At 59.0% G+C, this 23,719-nt stretch overlaps 1 protein-coding gene across 7 annotated transcripts in view; it reads right to left on the bottom strand.

The window, feature by feature from the left end:
• The window catches only part of SMARCA4 (SWI/SNF related, matrix associated, actin dependent regulator of chromatin, subfamily a, member 4), a 71,226-nt gene that overhangs the window by 15,498 nt on the left and 32,009 nt on the right, over positions 1-23,719 (bottom strand). For 3 of the 7 annotated variants that reach the window (XM_029918845.1, XM_029918846.1, XM_029918851.1), the window contains exons 17-29: positions 22,885-22,995; positions 21,150-21,392; positions 18,780-18,893; positions 17,991-18,098; positions 17,053-17,139; positions 16,051-16,097; positions 14,583-14,749; positions 12,212-12,375; positions 9,968-10,195; positions 9,619-9,717; positions 9,307-9,384; positions 8,233-8,451; positions 3,607-3,869 (exon numbers count right to left, since the gene is read on the bottom strand). In XM_029918845.1, coding sequence (XP_029774705.1) covers positions 3,607-3,869; positions 8,233-8,451; positions 9,307-9,384; positions 9,619-9,717; positions 9,968-10,195; positions 12,212-12,375; positions 14,583-14,749; positions 16,051-16,097; positions 17,053-17,139; positions 17,991-18,098; positions 18,780-18,893; positions 21,150-21,392; positions 22,885-22,995 — 1,928 coding nt within the window. The remainder of the gene's footprint in view (positions 1-3,606; positions 3,870-8,232; positions 8,452-9,306; positions 9,385-9,618; positions 9,718-9,967; positions 10,196-12,211; positions 12,376-14,582; positions 14,750-16,050; positions 16,098-17,052; positions 17,140-17,990; positions 18,099-18,779; positions 18,894-21,149; positions 21,393-22,884; positions 22,996-23,719) is intronic. The other 4 variants (XM_029918849.1, XM_029918850.1, XM_029918847.1 and 1 more) reach the window with 3 other exon arrangements.

Raw genomic sequence — 23,719 nt, 5'->3', positions numbered from 1 at the left:
ACGTTCCAATAAAAACCCTACAGACATCAGGGCTCCTCGGCTGGCAGTGCCCCGGGCGTCTTGTCTCCTAATGCCGCCAGGAGACGTCAGCTGTCAGCGACTCATGGTGGAGAGGGGGCTAGAAGCCCCGTGCACAGAACTCTGCAGGACTCTGGCCCCCGTGTCACTTTGTCCTTTCACGGTAAAAACCCGAGCTGTGAGCTTAACAGCTTCCAGAGAGTTCAAGGTTCTGCCTAGAGGTGTAGCAAGCCTCAGGGTGGTCTTGGATTCGAGCCTGCGGCTGGTGTGCGAGGTGAGCGTGGTCTCACTTCTCACCCAATCTCTCAACATGGGGAACCGTCCTGTTGTTCCCCCCCATGGTTTCAAATTCCACGTGTTAACGAACGTCAAAAACATCCATTATACGGGTCAGCCTTTCATCCAAACGTCGTCTTCGAAACTGTTTGCGAAGAGGTAACTTTTCAAGCAGGAAAAGGAGACTATTTCCCCGAGTCTACATGACCTGCTTGATCTTTGGTGTGACCACAGCAACGCGGCAGGAGGATGGACCACACGTTTCTCAATGGCAGCGCGTGGGAGGACTCCTGTGCCCCCATGTGCGCCGTCTCACGTGCGACTCCCCCACGTGCGACTCCCCCACGTCACTTCCCAGTCTGGTGGAGAGCTCCCCGTCCTGGGGTGCCATCCGGGGCGGGAGGACGCGGGGCCACACGGGAACCGCACATCAAGCCCCCTGCCGAGGCGTCCTGCTACGCGGGTCTCGGGTCGGCTGGGTGGGTGGCTCTGGGCCACCAGAGCCCGAGTTTGTCATCAAACTGGATCCTGGAGTCCCCGCCAGGACCTCAGCCTCCTGCAAGAGCACCGTGTCAACAGGGGGTCGCTGAGCTGCACAGCCAGGTGCAGTTTAACGCCCGACCTGTCACCCAGTCCTGCACTGCTGGAACAACTCCTGCAGATGTGGAAAGACAACTGTTTGCAGCCCCTGGGGAAGCACTTCCTCTCTTGTCACATGAAACACAGCCAAGGATGATGCTCAGGAGGATTTTTCAGGAAGTCACAGGATGACTCAAAAACTGGACACATCTTTGGCTGCTCCAAAGTATCTTTTTTGTTTATTTTTTAAACTGAGGTTTGACACAATACAGGAAAGTGCACGTATCTTGAATGTGGATCCTGACAAACATTTTCACGTCTGGAGGTAAGCACCATACAACGCCCATCTCCAAGAACCAGCACTTGAACTTCCCACGATGGACACATACAGCAGGTTTGTGTCTGGCTTCCTTCACTCAACCGAAGACAAGATGAGTCTCCCAGGGAGCAGCAGAATGTCTGTGCTGGTGGCGGGTGGAATTCTGCTCTTCGGCGAGGCTACCGTGGATGAACTTTCCTACGGACGGACACCAGGCTGCTCCCTTTGGGACCGTTATGATCCAGGCTGCTATGCACACATGCTTGGACATGTCATCTGGTGAACACTCACGGCTCAAGATCTCTGGGTGCGAAGGCTCAGCGCCACACACCTGTCCACTCCAGGAGGCAGCACTGGAGGGGCACCTACACCCCCCCCCGTCTGTGCCAGCCCTGAATGGAGCTCTGGCCGTTTCGGTGAGCCTGCGGACGCATCTCTGGTTCCCCGTGCGCGACCTTGATGTTGCAAGGTCAGTGCACTGATGCCGACCACCTTTTCACATGCTGACTGGTCACGGGGATGTCTTCTTCCCGGAGACCTTGGTCTGTGACTTCTGCCCATTTAAGATTTCAGCCTGCGGCAGTGTCCACGGGCTTTGGGAGGGCGGCGTTGGGTGAACAGAGGTTCTCAATATCGGTGAAGTCTCATTTACGAGTCTTCTTCGGAGAGCAGTGCTCGTGTGCACTCAGGAAGCCGACCCCTGCCTCAGGGCCGCGAAGCTGCTCAGCCGCGTCTTCCTCGAGGACTGTTTTCCCTGTCGATCCACGTCTGGAAGCCACATCAAGTTAATATATACGCAAGGTGTTGGGCGGGGTCAAAGATCATCTTCTCCATTTGGATATCCCGAAGGTCAGCAAGAGTCACTCCTTGGCCCCAAACCTTCAAGGGTCTTCTTCATTTTCACAGTTTTAAGACTCCCTCACAGGAAGATCGTTGGGAAGAAAACACTGGGGTCTACAATTTCCTTGGACTTTTGCACACTCCATGTTCTGTCATGGGCTTGATCCTACCACCATGGCATCATGACCTGAGCCGAAATCACGAGTCGGACGCTCCATCAACTGAGCCCAGGTGGCCCCTGCACATTCCATGCTTTAAATAATTGTGAGTCTTCTACTGTTTTTGTGTGACATTTGCCTCAAAGGTGAAATCTGCAAATTTGCTCAGCAGTTTCTTCTCAATACTGCAGCTCTATTTTGGGAGTGAGTGGCTGGATTTCAATAGGCCTTCCTTAGTGATTTGCTTCTCTTCTGATAAAATATTCTTTCTTACTTTTATTGTTTATTTAAAGTTTATCTTATTTATGTTGAGGGGGAGTGTGAGCATGTACACAAGCAAGAGAGGGGCAGTGAGAGAAGGAGAGGGGTGGGAGAGGGAAGGGAGAGAGAGGGAGAGAGGGAGAGAGGGAGAGAGGGAGAGAGGGAGAGAGAGGGAGAGAGAGGGAGAGAGAGGGAGAGAGAGGGAGAGAGAGGGAGAGAGAGGGAGGGGGGGGGGAAGAGAGAGAGAGAGAGAGAGAGAGACACAAGACCCAAGCAGTGCGAAGCCCAGTGCGGTGCTTGATCCCATGGAACGGGGAGATCATGACCTGAGCTGAAATCAAGAGTCGGACACTTAACTGACGGAGCCACCCAGGCGCCCCTAAAAGATTCCTTTTTAAAGGACAATTTGTGTCCTTTGTTTGGGTACCATAATCATCACCATTCCCCAAAACCTCACACTTGGTAAGAACGCCAAATGATGCGCTCAGAGCTTACACCCTGACATTTCCCCTCCTCCAGATGACAACTCATCCTTACTTTGCTTAACGACTGAGTGCCGAGTGTTACTATAAAATCAAGCAGGACAACCCTCCCATCACGGGGACGGCTGAACCGGCCAGCATGGACCAGACCGGGGTGTACAAGGACCTGAGTCGAGAGCACAGCGCAGGCCTCGCGCCCACGGCCCCCTCCGGCCACTCCACACGACCGTCCCCGGGCCGGCAGAATGAGCACGCGACCCCCTGGAGGGCCCGGGAGGACGGTAATTTGTTATTTACATGGCGCCGGCGATCCACAACGGACCGGCTGCGGTCTCGTATGTGGTGAGCCTGGGAGGGCGGGGCCCCCCGATCCAGGAGCGGAGCCCGGTCTGTCTCGGGAAGACGTGCTGCGGCCCGGGTGAGAGCCGGGCTGCTGGCCGCGTGCGCACGTGCACGCGCGGGGTGGGGAAGAGCTGCCTGTGCTGCACCTGGGCCCCAGGGGCCTCCTTGTCACCGTGTGCCACCGCTGTGAGCGTGCCCATCCTGGCACGGACCCCTGCCTCTGCACCTCGCTCACCACTGGCCTCTGCTGGAGCCGCGTCCCCATCCCGCCTTCCGCAGGGCTCCCCGCGAACGGCACCCCCGCGCCCGCCCACCGCGCTCCCCGGCTTACCTGTCCTTGTACTTGATGACAGCGTCCACGATCTTCTTCATCTTCTTAGTGAGGTTAGGCGGGTTGGGGGACAGCTTCTCGGCAGGCGGCCGCCCGCGCTTCTTCTGCTTCTTGCTGTCGTCGTCCTTGTCGCGGCTGCGGGTGCTGGTGGTCGGGGTGGAGGAGCCGGCGTCGCCGTCCCGCTTGCGCTTCCGAGAGGATTTCTTCTGCCGGACCTCCTCTTCGATCTCCTCCAGCGTGCCCTCCTCGATGGCCTTCAGGGTCAATAGTGGTAAAATAGGACAGCCAGCACCGAGGTCGACAGGCAGAGGCCGCGGCGCAGACCCGCGGGGCCCGGCTGGGTGGGACGCTTGCTGAGGCTCAGGCCGGGCCCTGGGACCAGGGCAGGCCCGCCGCGCCTCCGTGTGCCCCGGCGCCTGCCTCTCCTCAACAGACAGTCAGAGTTTCTTTACCAGTTAGAGAGGCATAGCCTCACTGCATGCAGAGCAAGACTGGAACCCTGGAGGGGCGCCCAGGTGGCTCAGCCGGTTAAGTGGCCGACTTCGGCTCAGGTCATGATCTCATGGTTCGTGGGTTCGAGCCCCAGTCAGGCTCTGTGCTGACAGCTCAGAGCCTGGAGCCGGCTTCGGATTCTGTGTCTCCCTCTCACTGCTCTCTCACTGTTCCTCCCCTGCTCACGCTGTCTCTCTCTCTCAAAAATAAATAAAACCATAAAGAAAAAAAAAACAGACTGGAACCCCTCCACCCACGGGTGACACTATCAGTACGCCTGCACTAGGCCCTCTGCGTTCTTCTGAAAAACCGGTGAAACACACAGAACCCTGGGCGCCGTAACTACGTTTACGTGCGCGGTTCTGTGGTGTCGGGGACATTAACATTGCGAAAGGCCACCAGTGCCCGCTGCCTTCCGACGACACGTGCGGGACAGAGCCACGGTCCACCCACGTATCACATCGGGACTCCTGTTTTCACTTACTATATCCTGCACGTATTGCCTGTCATTTTCCGGAACGTCTGCTTAGGGTTTCATTGAACAACACACCCTCAACTACACTTCCCTGTTCCTGGGCATTTAGGTGGCTTCCGCCTGGGGGAGGGGTGCTGGGGTAAGTAACGCCGGGACCTAGGCCGCATTACTTGTGCGTCGGCTCCTGGAAGGGGAAGCGCTGAGCAGAAGGGCCTGTCCGTGAACGGTATGAACTTTCCAGCAACACCGGCCGATTAATTCTCAATGACAATAGCTACCTTGTGCGTTTTATCCTCGCAAATAAAGGAAGAAGCAGCCACGTTTCCAGGGGAGCCTGGACTCAGAAAAGGGAGCAGGGACGAGACTCAAAGGGATGTGCTGGGGACACAGTGTGGGGAAAAGACCCCTCATGGAGGGGAGTGTAAGCAAAGATCTCGCAAACGTGGTGAAAAGCGTTGATCGCCAAGAAGGAGGGTGAGTGGCGCTCTGATGGTGGGGGTCGGGGTGCGCCTCAGGAGAGGCAGCACCAGGCTGAGCTCTGCAGGGCAGGGGGCGGGTAAGGCATCCGGGCCAAAGGAACAGCTGGAAGAGTGCTTGCAGGTAGGAGCGACTGCAGGGTGACAGAGGGGAGGGTGTCCCCTGGGAGCCCAGGGTGTGTGTGGAGGGTAGAACAGTGTTCCCCAAAGTCCATGTCCATCGGGAACTTCAGGACATGATCTCCTGTGGAAATGGGATCATTTACAGATGTAATTACCTAAAGAGCAGAATGAAATCCTGGGTCAGGGAGGGCCCCAACTCCAACGAGCATGTCCCCAAGAGAGACAGCAAAGGACACAAAGACACAAAGGGGAGAGGCCACAGGAGACGGACCAGAGCAGCGGGGCCATTACAAGCTGGAAGAGGTGAGGAAGGAGCCTCCTCTAGAACCTTCTGAGGAAAAAGGGCCTTACGGACACCTTGACTTCAGACTCAGACTCCAGAACCGAGAGTAAACTGTTGTGGTTGTCAGTGGCCCAGTTTATGGTCACTGTGGCAGCCACCCGAGGGAGGCAACACTAGGGTCTTGTCCTGAGGGCCTGGCACGCAGGTCAGAAGGGCCCGAGCCAGCAACATTCTGAAGGGTTTGGCGCACGTGGCACCAGAGTGGCGGCCGGAAAGGGGCAGGGGCAGTTACAACGCCCGCACTAAGAAGACACTACTTGTTTTGGGCAAATGCGTTTCCTGGTGTTATGTTTTATTCATGCAAATTCTCACCGGGTCCGACATACAAAAAGGCGCACGCTCTACAGGGAAAGATCTTCACAACAAACGGGGCCGGGACAGCTGGGACAGCCACCTGGGAGAGGACGGAGTCGGACCCCCACCTCACACCCTGAACAAGAACTACTGGGAAAGGACCACGGGCCCACACGTAGAAGCCGAAATTCTAAAACCCCTTGAAAGAAAACAAAATTTCTCAACAGTCTCACACACCATAGCGGCAGCACCAGCAGGAGGAGAAAAATAGATATGCTGGACGTTGTCAGAACTTAAGACGTTTGTGCTTCAAAGGATTCCATCGAGAAAGCGAGACCCCACAGAGGAGGGGAAAACACCTGCCATCCACACATCTGACGAAAAGACCTTGGAAGAAGATCTGCCAAGTGGCCCACAGGCTCATCAGGAGACGCCCTACCCCGCCGGCCACTGAGAAAGTGCGCGTAAAGACCATGACCAGGTCACCACGGCACAGCCCCCAGAATGGCTGCAATCCAAAGGTCAGGTGACAAGTGTAGGCAGGGCTATGGAGAAGCGAGAACAGTCACACACTGCCCGCGGGAAAGTAAAATGGCACAGCCGCTTTGGAAAACGCAACATCCCCGTCTGACTCAGCGTTCCTAGCTCCTCACAAGGTCTCATCCGCCAGCGCTCAGGGCCGCGCTGTGCGCAGCAGCCAGGGAGAGGGAGCGGGCCAAGCGTCTGCACGAACAGTGACATTACCAGCGTGTGGTCTGTGTGTCCAGCAGAACCCTGCGCGGCCTGGAAAAGGAAGGACACTTGCTACCGCACGGATACACCTCAGAAAGAGTCCGCCTGCTGGAAGAGGCCAGACTCCAGAGGCCCCATGGATACAAAATGTCCGAGGCAAGAGCTAGTGAGAGTAAAGGGACAGGAGGACAGCTGAAGAGGAAGGGGCTTCTATCTGAGACGACGAGAATGTTCGAAAGCTGACCTGCGGTGATCACTGCACACTCTGAACACACTAAACCTGCCTAACTGTGCAACTTGAGTGAGTGAGCTCAGTGGTCTATGAATTCTACTCAGAAAAAACAAAACCAAAACCAAAACCAAAAGGGGTGTCTGGGTGGCTCAGTCAGTTAAGTGTCCGACTTTGGCTCAGATCATGATGTCACAGACCGTGAGTTCGAGCCCCACGTCGGGCTCTGTGCTGACAGTTCAGAGCCTGGAGCCTGCTTCCGATTCTGTGTCTCCCTCTCTCTGCCCCTACCTCACTCGCGCTCTATCTATCTTTCAAGAATAAACGTTAAAAAAAGAAAAAAGAAAAAAATACACAGAACAGTCCCAGCACACAGGCAATTATTTTTTTAAAGGGTACCCGTGTCGGAGAAGTGCAGGGCCGTGGGAGCTGAACGGGTCTGTTTGGGCCTATGTTCCATCAACTGGGCTTCTCTTCCCGTCCCTGAAGCTCGGGGCTGAAGGGTGAGGAGCAGGACAAACCGCCTGTGCCCCCCGAGGTCCCCTGGCTCCCCGGCCTGTTTCAGCGGCTCTGCTCGAGCCCAGCTCAGCAGGCCAGCTGGCTAGTCTGGGCAGTCCGGGGCCTCCTGGACGGGGCCACGGCCGCCAGACCTTGCGGGCTGAGGGGGCTCTGGGGCCGTAGTCCATCAGGAGGAGCCCAGGGAGTGTGGCCAGAGACGTGAGAAGGCAGCGGCGCTCACCCCGGGGTGTGCCAATAAGTGGGGTGCCCCCAGGGCCCCACCTGCCTTCCTGAGCACTGTTGCGTCACAGAGACTTCTACCAAACTCCATGGCTGGATTCCCAGTCATCACTTCTGCACTCAGAGCCCCGAGCTTGGGGAGAGGCCTGACGTGCCACCACGACTCAACCTGCCACCTGTGCTGGCATGGCGGGCCACCAGACCCCTGTGGCCCTGATTCGGCTGCCTACGCCTGCTGACAGGCCTCAGGTGCGTCTGCTAGGAGCCATGATCGTGTTACTCGTGAGCAGCTATGCTGCTGGGCCTGGGTAGGGGGTTACTCGTGAGCAGCCACGCTGCAGGTGAGTGGGGATCCGGCTCTGGGAGGTGACGTGCCCAGAGTGAGGCTGTCTGATCCCAGCTGGCACTTGCTACCACGTGGCAAGGCGATTCGATCACTAACTCATCACTGCGTGTCCCCCTGACCCCGACAGGCGCCTGGAAGCCCACACCTCGCAGAGGCCAGGTGTGCCTAGTGGCGAGTTCGCGGCTGCCTGGGGCCACGTGGGCACCGTCTACTATGTGGGTCAGGAGGAACCCAACAAGCTGACCCCACGTCAGAGTCGTCACTGTCACTGACGAAAACCGAGAAAGGCTGCCAGGGGGCATGCTCGCATCCGGGACGAGGCCCACGGTCCGGCAGCCGGCCTCTGCCCCCGCCCCCGCGGCCCTCTCCGGCATGTACCTTGAGCCACTGCTTCTCGGTCAGCGAGTCGCTGTAGTCCACCTCCTTGCGGTGGCGGGAGCCTCGGCCGAACATCTTCTCCTCTTCCTCCTCGCAGGTCAGCCGCTCCACCTCGGCGTCGTCCTTGATGATCCACGACGGGAGCTCGTCCTCCTCCATCAGGCGCGGCTTCCGCTTGGGGTTTCGGGCCTCCTCGCGCCTGCGGTCCAGGTCCATGCGCTGGGGGGCGGCGCGGGGCCGGGGGCAGAGGGAGAGAGGCGTGAGCTGGGCGCGAGCGAGGGCCGCGGGGAGGGGAGGCCTCGCTGCCTCGGACGCCGATGCTGGGAGGCAGGCGAACACAAGCTCTGGCGTCTGCAATGGCCAGGCCGGCCCGGCTCCGACAGCGGACCCTTGCTAGGAGCTCCACCTCAGGGCAGAGAATTCCAGAACAGACTGGAAGGTCGCAGAAGGGCTGCCAAGGGCCCACGCTCTGATTCCATGCTGACTAGTGCTTTCTAGTGAGCAGCCGTGACCGACCACTGGCCTGGGACAGTGTCAACTCCCTTTAAAAGGGAGCCTCGGGGCACCTGGGTGGCTCAGTCGGTTAAGCCTCCGGCTTCTGCTCAGGTCAGATCTCACGTTCGTGGGTTCAAGCCCCGCGTCGGGCTCTGTGCTGACAGCTAGCTCAGAGCCTGGAGCCTGCTTCCGGTTCTGTGTCTCCTTCTCTCTCTGCCCCTCCCCCTCTCATGCTCTGTCTCTCTCTGTATCAAAAATAAATAAAACATTAAAGAAAAATAAAATAAAAGGGAGCCTCAAGGACAAAGGACTCGGGAGGACAGACACTCTCTGCAGGACTCAGGATCACAAAGAGGACACTGTATGTGTGTGTGTGTGCGCGCATGTGCACACATGCATGTCCCACCACTGCTGTAACACTCAGAGGCCATGGAAGAAAGCTGGGTCACTCAGGAGGCAGTGTGGGGCCACCCTGAGAAGCGCCCACGGCTCCATTACCCCCGGGGACACCGCTGTCCCCGGGACGATCTGTTCTATCTGGCATCGACAGGGCGGTGTGGGAGGCATGGCGGCGCTTACCATGAACAGGTCAAACTCTTCCTCGTGCCGGGCAATCATCTGGTTCACCGTCTCGTCGTCGGGCACCTCGTCTTCTTCCTAGAAGGTGGCACACGTTTAGTTCGGGTGCGGAGAGGCCGGGCTGGGCGGCGGCAGGCCACGGGCAACGAGCTGGCGGTCCCGGTCCGGCTGCGGTGGATGGGGACCCACGTGGCAGCGAGAGGCACACACGCACACGCACACGCACGCTCCGTGGGGTCAGGGCCCTTGCTGGCCGTCTCAGCCGGGAAGCCGAGGACCGGATGGGCGTGGAGACTGAACTACCCCTCTCACCTTTAGAGGTGGCTCCTCCAGGTCGGGGTTGACGCCCGCTGGCGGAGGGGCAGTGTGGGCGAAGCTGGCACTGCCGCTGCCCGTGCTGCAGTGTCTGCTCTGTGGATAGATAGAGGACTTCAGGCTCCAGGGCTGTCAATCCGGCGCCTTTCACCAGTAGTTTAGAAAAAAAAACCACTTCAAAGAAAAAGCAAGTACTCATCCTCTTTCCTTTCAGCCCACACTCCCTTTACTCCAAAGGGATGCAAAAAAAATAAGAGTGCAAAAAAGGTAAAAAAACAAAAATGAAAGCCGCTCATGCGTCCACCACTCACGCCGGGGAGGGGGTCGGGGCCGGCGCTGCCCTCACCTCGTCCTGCTCCTCATGCTCGAGGATGGCCTGCAGGAAGGCACGCCTCTCGTGGCTGGAGGACTTCTGGTCAAACATGCCGGCCTGGATCACCTTCTGGTCCACGTTGAGCTTGTACTTGGCCGCGGCCAGAATCTTCTCCTCCACGCTGTTGACCGTGCAGAGGCGGAGCACTCGCACCTCGTTCTGCTGCCCGATGCGGTGGGCACGGTCCTGGGCCTGCAGGTCCTGGAGGGAGAGACGGGAGTCAGTCCCGATCCGGCTCCACCAGCTCCACGTGATTTTAAGAGGAAGTCAACCTTGCGACGCCGTCGGGAAAGGCGTTCCCAGTTCTCGAGTGCCTGCCTCCTCCGGCTTCCTGCACTGACCCCCAGCTTCCCCACCTGGGAGCCCAGGAACACAACCCAGAGCCCAGGCTGGGCTGGTGTCACCCCAGGATTGTCCCGACCTGCCTTCCTGGGATCCTACAGGGCTTTAGGTGGAAATCCAAATCGGAGGTCGAGCCCTGGGGGATTATGTTTCCAAGCAGTTCACGTCATGGTGGACACAGGACCCCTCACCTACCCCAGGAGGGCCCTGCACGCAGTGTGGCCGTGTGTGTTAAGGACACTATGCACGGGACAGGGCCGAAGCCGGCCAGCACCTTGGCAGTGTCTGGTTTGGCTGTGGGCCCAAGCTGAGGCCCAGCCTCTCTGAGCCTCGGGACTCACTGTGCTGACACGGGCCCTTCTCCTGGCTGTTGTGTGGGGACAAGGGTGGCACGGGACCTGGCACTCAGCCCAAAGCATGCTGCAGGGCAAAGCTCTGATCAAATGGACATTATCTCTATCTCACCGCCGGCCCCGAATCAGGAGGGCCCCTCTGAGGCGCTGCATCTGGGCCAGGAGAGATGTGGGCCTACGCTCGAGTCACACCTCATGGGGTCGACAGAGGCCATGCCTGTAGGGGGTGGGGCGGGACAGGAATGCCCCCGGCTCGGCTAGCAAGCTTCCCGGCAGGGTAGGCACTAGATACTGCGCCCCAGGCCCCGTAGAAAGTTTAGTGGCTTCTGATGCCCTTAGTGTGGCAGAGGGCAGGGCTCCAGGGGGACCTCGGCCCAGGGTCTGCCCACGGATGGGGTCAGCACAGCCCCAACCACCTCTCAGGAAACCGGCCAAGCGCTGAGGCCTTGGGGAGAAGGAGGCCCCCGTCTGTGGGTGGAAAGGGTCACCAGTACCAACCAGAGCATCCGCCTGCCAGAGGGGCTAGAATTCCCACTGCTGCCTGGTGCCGCCAGGCTGTGCGGAAGCACACGCTCCTACCCTGCTGGGGGCAGAGAGTCCCAGGGCGGCTGCGGGGGCACAGGCGAACAGAATGTGAGGTCGCTGCCAGGGGCCAAGCAATCCACCTCTGAGGGTGGATGGGCCGCTGTGTCCTTGTACGAACACTCCAGGGGAGGGACAGCAGGGCTCCCCAGGCGGTCACACTGAGAAAGAAAACCCAGACACGTGCCGAGGGGGGTCGGGCCGCCGTATGCCCGGTCACCAGGCAGCTGCGGAGACAGCTGCGGCCCCCAGTGTGCTGGCCCGAGACAAGCAGCGCACCAGCTCTCACGTGTTCCAGGGGAAATCACGTGCTAGTACACGCTGTGTGTGTCAGAACCCGAACACGCGTGTGTGCGTGCAGGCACGTGCCGGCACTTGCTCAGAGAGAGCAACACTGGTGGGAGGGGAACCAGCTGCGACACTGTTTCGGGCCATCGACATCTGCATTAAAAAACTGTCATTTTATGAGGAAACACCGGGAAAAGCTGGAAACCGCTGAATCTGTAACATCCCGTTTCTCTGTGGCTGGCGGCCTGGAGCCCCGGGGGGTGGGGGGGCGGCAGGTGGGGAAGGAAGAGCGGCGGCACACCCACGGGCCCCCCGGGTTTTTAGAGCACAGCTGTCAGAGTGCGCACAGGACGCGGCCTGGAAGGCTTGTGTCACAGAAAAAGCAACAATGACCGGCAGCTGAGAAAATTGGGATGTTTTCAGTTTTCGTTATGCATTTCCATAAATTCGGGATTTTTTTTTTATTGCAATGGAATAGGTTTTTTCCCAAAATCAAAAACATCACTATGTTTTGAGAAACAGAGAGGAATGTTCTCTGAGCTTCTGTACCAAGGTCTCAGGAGACGTAGGGGCCACGGACTCTCACGCCGGGCAGGGTCTCCGTGCAGGCTCGAGCCCCCCCAACCCTGCCGGGGCGCTAGCACACTCGTACCTGGTGAGGGTTCCAGTCACTGTCGAAAATGATCACAGTGTCAGCCGACTGGAGGTTGAGCCCGAGCCCGCCGGCCCGCGTGCTGAGCAGGAAGATGAAGTACTCGGAGCCCGGCTCGTTGAAGGTCTTCAGCAGCATGCCCCGGTCCTCCGCCTTGGTCGTGCCTGCAGGGCGCGGGGGCCTGCGGTCAGCAGGGGGGCCACGCGGGGAGTGGGGTGATGGAGAGGGGCGGGGAGCGACGGGACGGTGCCCGTGCGTGACCTGCAGAGGCCTCCGGGGCCAGCGCCACGATCACTAAACACAAATGCACCAGCCGTGACGAGCGAGAGCTTCGGGCTCACGGGGACACTAGCTAATGCCGCTCCTGCCACCTGGGGAGAGGAGCCAGGGCCCCAGCGGGCTGCTGTGTCAGGCAGGAGTAAGACGACCCAGTGCAGGCGCCGAGCACGGCGGGTGCCTGGCACAGAGCCTGGCACGGGTGATGGGCCGAGGGCCAGCGCCAGCCTCGCTCACACCGCAAGGGGCTTCTCTGTTCACAAGGAGAATCTGCTGCAGGCGGCACACGGGGGCCTCCAACAGCGACTCTTCCCCACAGGCTGGAAGGGCTTCCCCTCTTCCCGGAGTCCCAGGGACTCTCGTGCGACCACCCAGGACACGACCCCCAGCACCGAAACTGCCTGGCCTGCTGGCAGCTCAGAGCAAAAGCGCTTGTGGCAAAATCAGGAATCATCCTGGTCATGAAATGAAAATTCAAACCTTCCAGCCACTCTCCTACACATCACGACACGGGGCACAGAGGCCCGATGCCCACAGGAGCCTGGGCTCCAGACGTGCCTCCGGCTGCCCCTTGCCAGGGGGACAGGCGAGGCCTGGAGCAGGGAAGGGGCAGGCCCATGCAGAAGGGTCCCCCGCACCCTCGCTCTCACTGCTGACGGTGGAAGGTTCCATCTCACAGCGTGCTGCGGAACCCCCGCCTTTGATCTGTTCTTTGCTGGGGTTTCTGCCTGTGACCACACGGGTCCCTACAGTTGTGACCGAGCAGGCAAAAGAAACGGGGCAAATGAAAGATACCATGGCACGTGGGAACATGCTCTCTACCCATAGCCCCTCCTCTGAGGGCTGACACGGTGACGCAGACAGGGACCAGTGCTCCCTAAGGCCCAGCCCCTGAAGGACAGGAGAGGAGGCGGGAGAGGCCGGGCCGTCCTGTTGGAAGGGTCACAGCAGGACACGGTGTCATCTGTGTTTGTAAAGGTTGCCCTGGATGGCACTGTAAGACCAGCCTGAAGGAGGCATGATGGGCATAGGCTGGGCACAGGCTGGACGTGGGGGCGGGGAGGGCAGAGACGCACAGGTGATCCGCCAGCGACCACAGGTCCCCCAGCTGCACGGCCTTCAAGGAGGCGCACCTGGCAATGAGCTTCAATCAAAGCTCGGAGCAGCCGTGGGAAAGCAGCAGCCTGCGTAACGGCGTTCACCCCAGCAGCTCCCTGCGCTCAGGGGTCCGAGCACTCCACCAGTCACTCAGAGACCAGGGCCTTCCTGGCCAGCTGACAGGTGTCAGACCATGCTGTCACCATCTCGCTGCACACCCACCCCTCCAGAGCTCCCATGGGCAGGGACAAAAGCCATGAGAGCACGAGGGTCGCAGCCAAGCACTGTTCCCAGGCGACCCTGCTGTCACCCTGCATCCCAGCACCCTCTCTCTGTCACCCACCACCCTCGGTGCATGTGGCTCTGGCACGGGCTCCGCGCCTGACCAGGGACAGCTCGACAACCACGTGGCACTGGAGAGAGGGGCACGTGGCTCAGAGCGGCCTAAGCAGAGCCAGCCCCTGGACCTCTGGGGGAAGAGATGGGCTGCACCCTTTGCTGGGGACCACTGAGGACTTGGCTGAACAGGCATTAAGAGAGCCTGCCCAGGATGCCTGCGCACGAAGCCAAGGTGGGAGACAGGAGCCAGGAGTCTGAGAACAGCTCATCAACATCCTCGAGACGCCAGGGTCCAGCTGCACCTGAAGCAAGCCTCAGCCTAGTGGACTTCCTCCGCATGCTCACGGGATATGGATTTCTGCCACTCTAACCAAAACAGGGCTGTTGCGTGATACCCCGTAACCACTGGACCCAGATCTGTAGTGCGCAGATTAGGAGCCTCGTGTCCAGGAGACCGGGCGTCAGACCCAGGCTGGCCAATCTCCTAAGCCAGCCAGTCCCACAGGCCTGTGCCGCTGAACGTGGCAGGCTCGGCCCTGAAGCTATACCCAGGCTCCGGGCCCTGCCCTGCCTTGTGACGGACGGGGTGGCGGCCAGACGCTCTGGCAGGTGCGGGTGAGAGTCCCCTCAACAAACCAACTCTCTTGGTCACACTCACCGTCGAGCCTGAGGTATTTAAAGCCGCGATACGCAAAATAGTCTTCCATGATCGTCATGAGGGAGGTCATCTGACAGAACAGCAGCACTTTGTGGTTGGTGGCCCGTAGTTTGGGAAGAATCCTATCAAGCAGCTCAAACTTCCCGGAGGCCCGGTACAGGTCCAACCTAGGCAGCGGAGGGAGCCGGGGAAGAACGTTAACGACGGCGCTTTGCAGATGGGCACAGGAGACGGCGCCCACCTCCATGCTGACCTGTGTGCCTGGGCAGGCTGGTCATCACGGTCAAGGTCACAGAAGTGGCTTCCTAGGCAGACCCTCTCACCCCTGTGGAGTTTCCGCAAAGCCATTCCAACCGAAATAAAATATGCTTGGGCCGGTCATGGTCAAGGGTGAGCACACGACTGTCGTCCAACTCAGACACTTTTAAGAATGAGAAGAGACGATGGGGCGCCTGGGTGGCTCAGTTGGTTAAGTGTCTGACTTCAGCTCATATCATGATCTCGCGGTTCATGGGTTCGAGCCCCTCATCAGGCTCTGTGCTAACAGATAGCTCAGAGCCTGGAGCCTGCTTCAGATTCTGTCTCTCCTTCTCTGTCCCTGACCCTCCCCTGCTCACATAGTCTCTCTTTCTCAAAAATAAATAAAAAAACCATCTAAAAAAAAAAAAAAAGAACGGGAAGAGACGCAATCAGCAACCGCGCTGGACAACAGGAGGCTGGGCGTCCTCCCTGTTCCGTGAGAGAAGCTCCAGAAGCAAAGGCTCAGGCTGGAGAGCGCCCACACCGCACCCCTTGCGGGGTTCAGGGCCGATGCCGAGTCTCTTATTCACTCCAGCCAGGAGCCCCTGGCCTATAGCTGTGCAGACTGAGGCTGAGGGTGGACAGTGAGCCAGCGCTGCTGAAACGCCAGGGCAGGGCTCGACCCCGACTCTGTGAGACCCCGGTGACACACTGTGGTACAAAAGATATGCAGCAAAAGAACGTTTTGATCTCTTATTTGGTGCCTTTGTTCTCCAGAGCAGTTCACTAGCCAGAGAAATGATGGCGTTAGTGCCACAGCAAAGCTGTTTGCAGTGACGCGATCTAGACGCAGAGCCCAGGGCCACACAGGGGCTTGACGAAGCCCGGGTTCAGCGCTGTGACAAGGTGGATCAAATACCACTTCTCTCAGCGGACAGAGCGTAGGCTCGGAGTAGATAAGAAGGCCGCCAGCCGTCCCAGAGCCCGGCCGTGGTGCGGTGGGTCCTGGAAGCCAGGGCTGCCTCGTAAGGTTAACGGGGGCCTACGCTCAAGGTGTGGAGGACTGAGTCCCTTCTTCGCGTTTGTCTATACTTTCTAAATGTTCTGCCACGAACACGGTTGCCTCTGAAACTGGACAGAGGTCACAAGAGCGATAAAGTCAGTCAAAGTAGTGCCGAAGACTGGCACGGGGCCCGCGTGCCCGTCCCTTCCCTGGGGAGCCTCTCACCCTTGCACGATGCCACCGGTAAACCCCAAGTGCTCGGAGAAGGACTCCTGCAACAGAAGGAGAGGAAGGTCAGGGCCGGGCAGGCAGGGGGCCCGCAGCCCTGCACCAGTGCACACAGATCTCCCACAGCGGCCCTGAGGCCACACACACATGCCGTACGCAGCTTTTCCGTCCCGACATCCCTTCCCTCGGCGCCTCCAAAGAAAAGTCAGTCACGGGACAACACTGTAAACCACCATAAGGGGCATCTGAGACCACTCTCGGGGTGGAGAAATGGAACCCCAGGGGTATCAGGATGCGGAGCCCCTGAGACTTTACGTTAAAAAGTATGGACATACGTGGGCAATTCAGAAGCAAGAATCCAGACTCTCAAAGAGTATCGTGGCCCAAAAAAGTTCTGACCCAGAGACTTCATGACAAGAGAGGCTGTTCTCGAAGCTCCAGATAGGAAGGACCCCCGCCTCGGCAGGGGCCGAGGGACGCTAGCAGGCTGCTTTGGGAACAGAACCGCAAAGGGCCTCGTCGGTTTCTGTGGCTCTCCAGGGTTAGGCTTTCGGGAGCTCTAATTTCTATCACATGTTTCCTACATCATTTGGATTCTTTACAATAAGCACTTACACATGTCAAGAGCAAGGAAACATACAGGCATTACCTAATCACCTACTTCAAGTATTATAAACTACCTTTTAAAAAGCTGTCAGCGAGGGCCGCCTGGATGGCTCAGTCGGTTCAGCGTCCAATTTTGGCTCAGATCAAGACCTCGCGTTTTGTGATTTGAGCCCCGCATTGGGCTCTGTGCTGAAGGCTCAGAGCCTGAAGCCTGCTTTGGATTGTGTCTCCCTCTCTGGCCCTCTCCAACTCACACTTTCTCCCTCAACAATAAACATTAAAAAAATTTTTTTTAATTAATAAATACAAAGCTGTTAGAGAGGAACACCTAGCTCTGTGCCAGGGCTCAGCCCAGACAGAAGGGCTTGGGGCCGGGGCCGGGGGGGACCTCACCTCGATGTGCTGGAACATGTACGGGTGGTTGCAGATCTTCCGCAGCTGCATGATGGTGTTCATCAGGGTCTTGGTGCCACCTTTGCCCTGGAAGGCAGAAGAGAGGCTCCCGTGTTGGGGCTTGTCGCTGGGGCAGGCACGCGGGGGCAGGGGCGGGAGAAGGACTCTAGAAGGGGGCTCCCCGGGGAGGGATGGCTCGCGGCACAACCGTCTGGAGCAAGGGGCTGGCTCCCATGGAGGCACAGAGGGCCCCGAGCCAGTGCCGGGGGCACAGAGACTGCCTGGCATGCTGGAGGGGCTGGTAGGACAGAAGGGAAGGGACACTGGCAAAGAGCTGAGGCTGACTGACAAACATTCCTCCTGGTCGCAGGCCTCGGGGAGGAGTCCCTGAGGGGCTGCCACCAGACGGGCCCGGACTACGTGGGAAGATACCTGGCTACAGAGAGAAGGACGGACGCAGGGGCTGGGTGTCTGTGGCAACCGCTCAGGCCAGAAAGGGCCCAAAGAAAACATGGAGGGGAAGACATAGGGAGGCAGGCCAAGCCTGAGGCATCGGGGGCAGAATCAGGGACCTAGGAGGGAATTTCTGCTGGGGGTGGCAAAGGGCTCCGCCCTGTTGATGGATGCATCTGCAGCAGGCCAGAATTTCCGAAGCAGAGGGCATCGGGTAGTGACACGCTGGGAGGGTCTTGGGGGAATCCCTGGAAACGGGCCATCCGTCTTTCCTCACTGAGTGAGGCTGTTCCCACCAGGTATGACTTAAACTGAAGCTATCTGATGCCCTTCAGATGACCACCAGATCAAGCCCTGATCTCAATGGTATAAACTCCAAGGAGGCAGAAGGCTCAGGTGGTGACAATGTGCCTAAGCCCCAAACACCTGGCTTGTTTGTACCCAACCCACCTGCCTCGGACTTCGGGGTGGGGGGGGTACCTAACCTTCTTGTCCTTCTCGGAGCCATCGGTGAGCAGCACTCCCTTGGCCTGCATGTGCCGGTACAGCACACGCTGGAGCGCAGACATGTCGCACTTGATGACATATTCCACCTGCAGGGGACACACATCGCAGTCAGGGCTGAGAGTCTTTGAGCCTAATGCCCAGCCTGAGCCCATCGCTGGCCTCGGGGCCTCGCAGACAACCTGGGCCCCAGGACACGTGCTCAGATGAGGGCACAAGGGGGTGATGGTGAGGAGTTCCCACCGCTGGGGAACAAGCAGACAGGCTGTGGTGGGTACAACTGGACAGAGAAATGGATGGAACGTGCTGGCCCAGAAGGGGCAACTTGGCTACTTTCCTGAAGCTTCTTTCCAGCCCACCAGGAGCCCAAGGGCAAGTACTGCATGTCCCGCTGTGGGGAGGGGAGGATGTCTAGGGGGGCAGCTGGGGGACGGGGACCCTGAGCAAGAAGCCAGAGCCATCCCGTGGGGTGAGCGGGTTCCCAAGCAGCTCACATCCTCCAGACACCGTGGGATGGGATGTGACAGGATCTGCCCAGGCCTCCGGTTCACAGACGCCAGGGCGGGGGGCGGGGGTGGGGGGTTCCCGCTCTGATCCCCGCCCGCCTCCCCTCGGCAGACACAGCGCATGTGAGCAAGGAGCGTGGACACTACAATGCCGAGACGAGACCGGGTCCACTGTCCCCAGGGCGTCACCCGGCCGGGCCTAGGACGGAAAGCCCCTGGCCCGACACCGCACTGTTGCTTCGTCCACTCAGAGCCGTCTGTTACCTTTTCAGGCAGCTGGGCCTCGACTTCCTTCTTGAGCCGCCGGAGCAGGAAGGGCCGCAGCACTTTGTGGAGACGACGGATGATGAGAATGGTCTCTTCCTCGTTCAGGTCCACCTGGCGCCGCCACGGGACAAGCAGACCTGGGTTACCTCCCGGGAGGGGCGGGGTGGGGCGAGGGGCTGCGCAGGGCCACCTAGAGTCACCCTGCCCTCAGTGCCTGCATCAGGCTGCCTGACACTGTTGGGGGCTTGGTGGGGCACCCCTCTCCTTTAGAAAACCGTAAGGATCTGGAACCTTCCACGGAGTCCTTAGGGTGTGGAAACCAAGGCTCCAGGAAGTTGCACCCCACAGGCCTTACTAGGAAAAGAAACAGCACACTGGGCTGCTTCCCCACAATAGAAGCTTCTGTTGTCTCCAGCCCAGGTGGGACAGAGCGACGTTTCTAGAACATCTGGTGTACAATGAATGATCCTTGTGCAGAGCTCTGTTGCTGTGAGCCATAAAGCCCCTCTCATTTCAGCCTGACGGGGACAGGGGGAAAGAAACGCCGCTCACCCAGGGTGTCTGCTATGCTGCTAATGAGTTCAACTTTTAAAAATTAGGGGTCGCCTCGGTGGCTCAGTCGGTTAAGTGTCTGACTTCAGCTCAGGTCATGATATCACGGTTTGTGAGTTTGAGCCCCGCATCAGGTTCTGTGCTGACGGCTCAGAGCCTGGAGTCTGCTTTGGATTCTGTGTCTTCTCTCTCCGCCCCTCACTTGCTTGTGCTCTGTCTCTCTTTGTCTCTCAAAAATAAATAGGGGCGCCTGGGTGACTCAGTTGGTCAAGCGTCAGACTTCGGCTCAGGTCATAATCTCACCATCTATGGGTTCGAGCCCCACGTCAGGCTCTGTGCTGACAGCTCAGAACCCTGGAGCCTGCTTCAGATTCTGTCTCCCTCTCTCTCTGCCCCTCTCCAGCTCACTTGCTCGCTCTCTCAAAAATAAAATAAAGACATTAAAAAAATTATTTTAAAATAAGTTTTAAAATAATTTTTTTTTAAATGGCACCTGGGTGACTCAGTGGGTTAAGTAACTTCAGCTCAGGTCATGATCTCAGAACTCGTGAGTCTGAGCCTCGCATCGGGCTCAGTGCTGACAGCTCAGAACCTGGAGCCTGCTTTGGATCCTGTGTCTCCCTCTCTCTCTGCTCCTCCCCAACAGGTGCAGGAGCACACTCTCTGTTTCTCAAAAATAATAAACATTAAAAAATAATAATAATAAAAGAGTCAAGTAGACCAGGCTTAAAAGTTATTTTCCTTGAGCCTCCCAATAACCCATGGTAGAGTTCTAGAACTCTGGCTAACCTTAAAAATAAATTAAACAAGAGCCATATGCTTGGAATGAGGTTCCTGGGGATGTGATAACTGGGGGCTCCCCTTGGAAAAACCAGTCTCTCCTTCAGAATGGCTTCTGCCTCCACTGGCACCTGGGAGAGGGGGCCTCATGGATGACGGTGAGGTGGCCCCAGGTGACCTGATGGACCTGCCCACGGAGGCCCTCATGACTGATGACTGGGAACTAGCTGGCTGGGCCAGATACACTGGTGGCCCCGGGAGGCGGGGGGAGGGAGGCTAGCCCCCAGGGGCAGTGACACTCCCCATGAATCTCCCACCTACACAACTGTGCCCCATTCCTCGACCACCAGGTTCCAGCCACGCAGCCTCCTTCAACAGAAAGCATGACCAGCCCCTAAGCCCCCCTCGATCCCCAACGGCCCAGGAGGCTTACGCTGGGAGCCGGCGCACAGACCCTGTCAGGCAGTAAGGACCTGGCCCCTGTGGCCCACGCCTGGGTTTCAGGCTGGCGATGCCACCCCCAGCCATACAGACATCAAGAGATGTTAATCACAGCACTTGTTAAAAACAATATATTCAGAATCTGACTGTACTGCTCCCGTAACTAAAACCTCCTGAGCCTGCTGCTACCCTTGGGGTGGAATCTGAAGTCTCTAGAGGGACCAGCAGGACCCTCGGGACCTCCAGCTGTGCCCCACCAGCGCCACAGCTGCCTCGGGGCCATACTGCTTGCTGTCCCCTCGCTGGACCCGAGGCACAGGGTCAAGGAAGCCCTGAGCGATTCCCCAGAGTTCACACGCACGATCCCTGCCTTCTGGTCTCAGCACCTGGGCCGCTGTTCCAAGGAGACGTGGCCTCCTGCCCTGGCACCTAGCACAGGCCTGGCCCGCTGGGCGGGCACTCGGCGGACACCTGAGAGAGGCCCGTCGAGCCTGGGACCGTCCACTCGGGTGAGGCTCCCCTGCGGAAGGCCTGCGTGCACGCCACCCTCCCCGCCGCACCCCCGCCGGTGCGGAGCCAGCCGTGCGCACACACCTTCTCCCCGGTCATGGCGAAGGGCGCGTTGAACCACTGCTCGAAGGTGCTGCAGCTCTTGAAGATGGTGGGCAGCAAGAAGTTGAGGAGCGCCCAGAGCTCGGGCAGCTTGTTCTGCAGTGGCGTGCCCGTCAGCAGCAGGCGGCGCGGGGCCACGTAGTGCGTGTTGAGGACCTGCGTCAGCTTGCAGTGGTGGTTCTTCATGCGGTGGCCTTCGTCGACGATCATGTACTTCCAACGGATCTGCGGGCCCAGAGCAGGTGGTTGGGGGGGGAGCGGCAGCAGGGTCGCCCCCAGCCTGGCAAGACACCCCCAACCCTTAGGCAAGTCTCCAGCCGGAACGGCAGATTTAGGTGAAGAACACGGGCGTATCAAGGACCCCCAACAAGCGACAGCCACATGACACGGCCTCCATGAAGCAGGCAGTGCAGAGATACACACGGGGAGACATGCCCGTGACCTGCTGCTGGGCGAACAACACGCTTTACAGAAAAGTACTCTGGTTTCCCCCCAGATTACATATGCTCGTGTGGAGCACAGAAATGTACTCCAAATAACACACCATTCGCTGATTAGAGGGCCCTGGGGTGGGGGTGGCAGTCTGCAGGGGATGTGGCTCAGAAGTGGGTACATTTTCCAACCCCCAGGCTGTGCCTCTCAAGGCAGTGCTAGCACAGGTAAGTTCAGCCTGTGAGCTCCGAGGGGCTGGGGCTGTGCCCAGAGCCTGCTGGTGACCACGGGACCGAGAGACACGGCTTGACGTCAGCCCCACGGTGAGCGAGAGTCTGCAGGACACCGTGACAAGTGTCCCAACTGCTCCCTGCGTCACTCCCTCTCCCGCGGGCACAGGGTTCAGCTGCCCAGGCTGAACAGGGCAGCGCTAGCCGGGGTGAGGCCTCCCAGGAGGAGCCCCCGTCACTTGGCCTTGACATCCATTCATGCCCCCGCCAGATAAGGATTTTGCAAGCCTCCTTCTCGGGCCTGGGAAGGGCCAGGCTCTGCACTGAGTTGGAAGGGGTGACCTGCATGAGGGTAAGAGCCTGCTCACTGGACCCCAGCTCCCTCGTCTACATGCCAGGGATGGACACGAAGCACCCAAATCATCACAACGACTAAGGCCCTAGAAGGGACCTGTGAACACCTCCATCCCTGGGCCAGAACCTCGACCTAACCTGTGCGGGATGGTTAGTGGTAAGAACGCACGCATCATCTTCGGCCTCCAAACCAGGAAAAATGAGCTCCTGGCAGGCAAGGGACCGTGCCTGCTTTACGGGTGGCCGAGGTACAGGCTCAGTGATCCAGCGCTGGCCTGCCTACAGCTGCCTTCACAACAGCATCTCTCCAGAAGCTCCCTGGCCTGCACAACCCCCAGGAAACGTGTGCCAGCCCAGCAGCCCAAGGCCGACGGAACGCAAGTCCTCAGCCCTGAATGCCAAACCCACACTCGCTTCGTGGACTGGGGTCCCCAGGGCTGTGGTGGAGGTGGCACAGCCACCAGGGATGGAGGGCCACAGCCACCAGAGTCAGCAGAGACAAAGCCGGCCTCACCGTGACCCTGCCAGGCACACTGAGGACAGGGCTGGCGGGTCAGGAGGCACCATGTGTGAGGACGCTCTTTGCGCAGAAGCGCTCAGGAGCTAGAGTGCATGACACACGTGTGACAACCTGGGTCGGGTGCTCCTTGACATCCCGAGACCGCCTGCGGTTAGGTGTGTTCTATACAAGGACACGCTACCTTTGCGAGGATGTGCTTGTCCTTAATGATGTACTCGTAAGTCGTGAGCAAGACGTTGAACTTGCCACTTCGGAGCTGGGGGACGAAAGCACGTCTGGCTGCTGGAGAGCCCTGCCAGGGAGAGAAGGCACGCATGCCTCAGCCTCCGGGGGCCCCGCCACCACGGAGAGGCGCCCGGCAAGGCTGTCCTCCAACCTGCCGCCTGCCCCACACCTGCCCCCGCACCTCCGCCCCCGGGGTCGGCTCCCTCCTCTTCCCAGGCCTCCCCTGAGGCCTCCCAGCTGGCTACCAGGGCCTCGGCCTGTGGGCGCCCTGAGCACCCCAGCTTCCCTGCAGTGTGCAAGCCTGCCCTGATCTCCCCAGCCCACCCCACCCCAGCTCCTAACTCCTGCCCCTTATGACTAAGCCCCGAGATGCAGACACAGTGCTTTCTCCAGGCTCATGGTCCAGGCTGACAGAGCTTTTTTGGGTCCCGTAAGCTCAAGCCAGCAGACTTAAGGCACCACGTTCTCCCTGCTCACACAGTTCCCGATGTCAGGACCCCTCCTCCGCATCAGGTGACCCAGAGCCTCCCAGCACAGGGTGCGGGGCCTGGACCCAGGAGCCTGGCAGCCAAGGACACAACTGGGCTCTGCCACTACAGGGCCGCATGAGGGCTGCCCTGCTGAGATCATGGGCACAAGTCACTTCCTCACGGGGTGACCAAGGCCCATGTCCTACTGATCGCGGTACACTCATCAAGTCTTCCTACGTGAATGGGTTTTAACCAAAGCTCGGGTGACAAGAACGACATTGTCCAGTGAATGCACTGACGTCACCAGATTCCACGAGTTGA

The sequence above is a fragment of the Suricata suricatta genome, chromosome 12 (genome assembly GCF_006229205.1).
Source record: "Suricata suricatta isolate VVHF042 chromosome 12, meerkat_22Aug2017_6uvM2_HiC, whole genome shotgun sequence".
In the NCBI taxonomy this organism is placed as follows: Eukaryota; Metazoa; Chordata; class Mammalia; order Carnivora; family Herpestidae; genus Suricata; species Suricata suricatta.
This window is presented reverse-complemented; position numbering and strand designations above follow the sequence as displayed.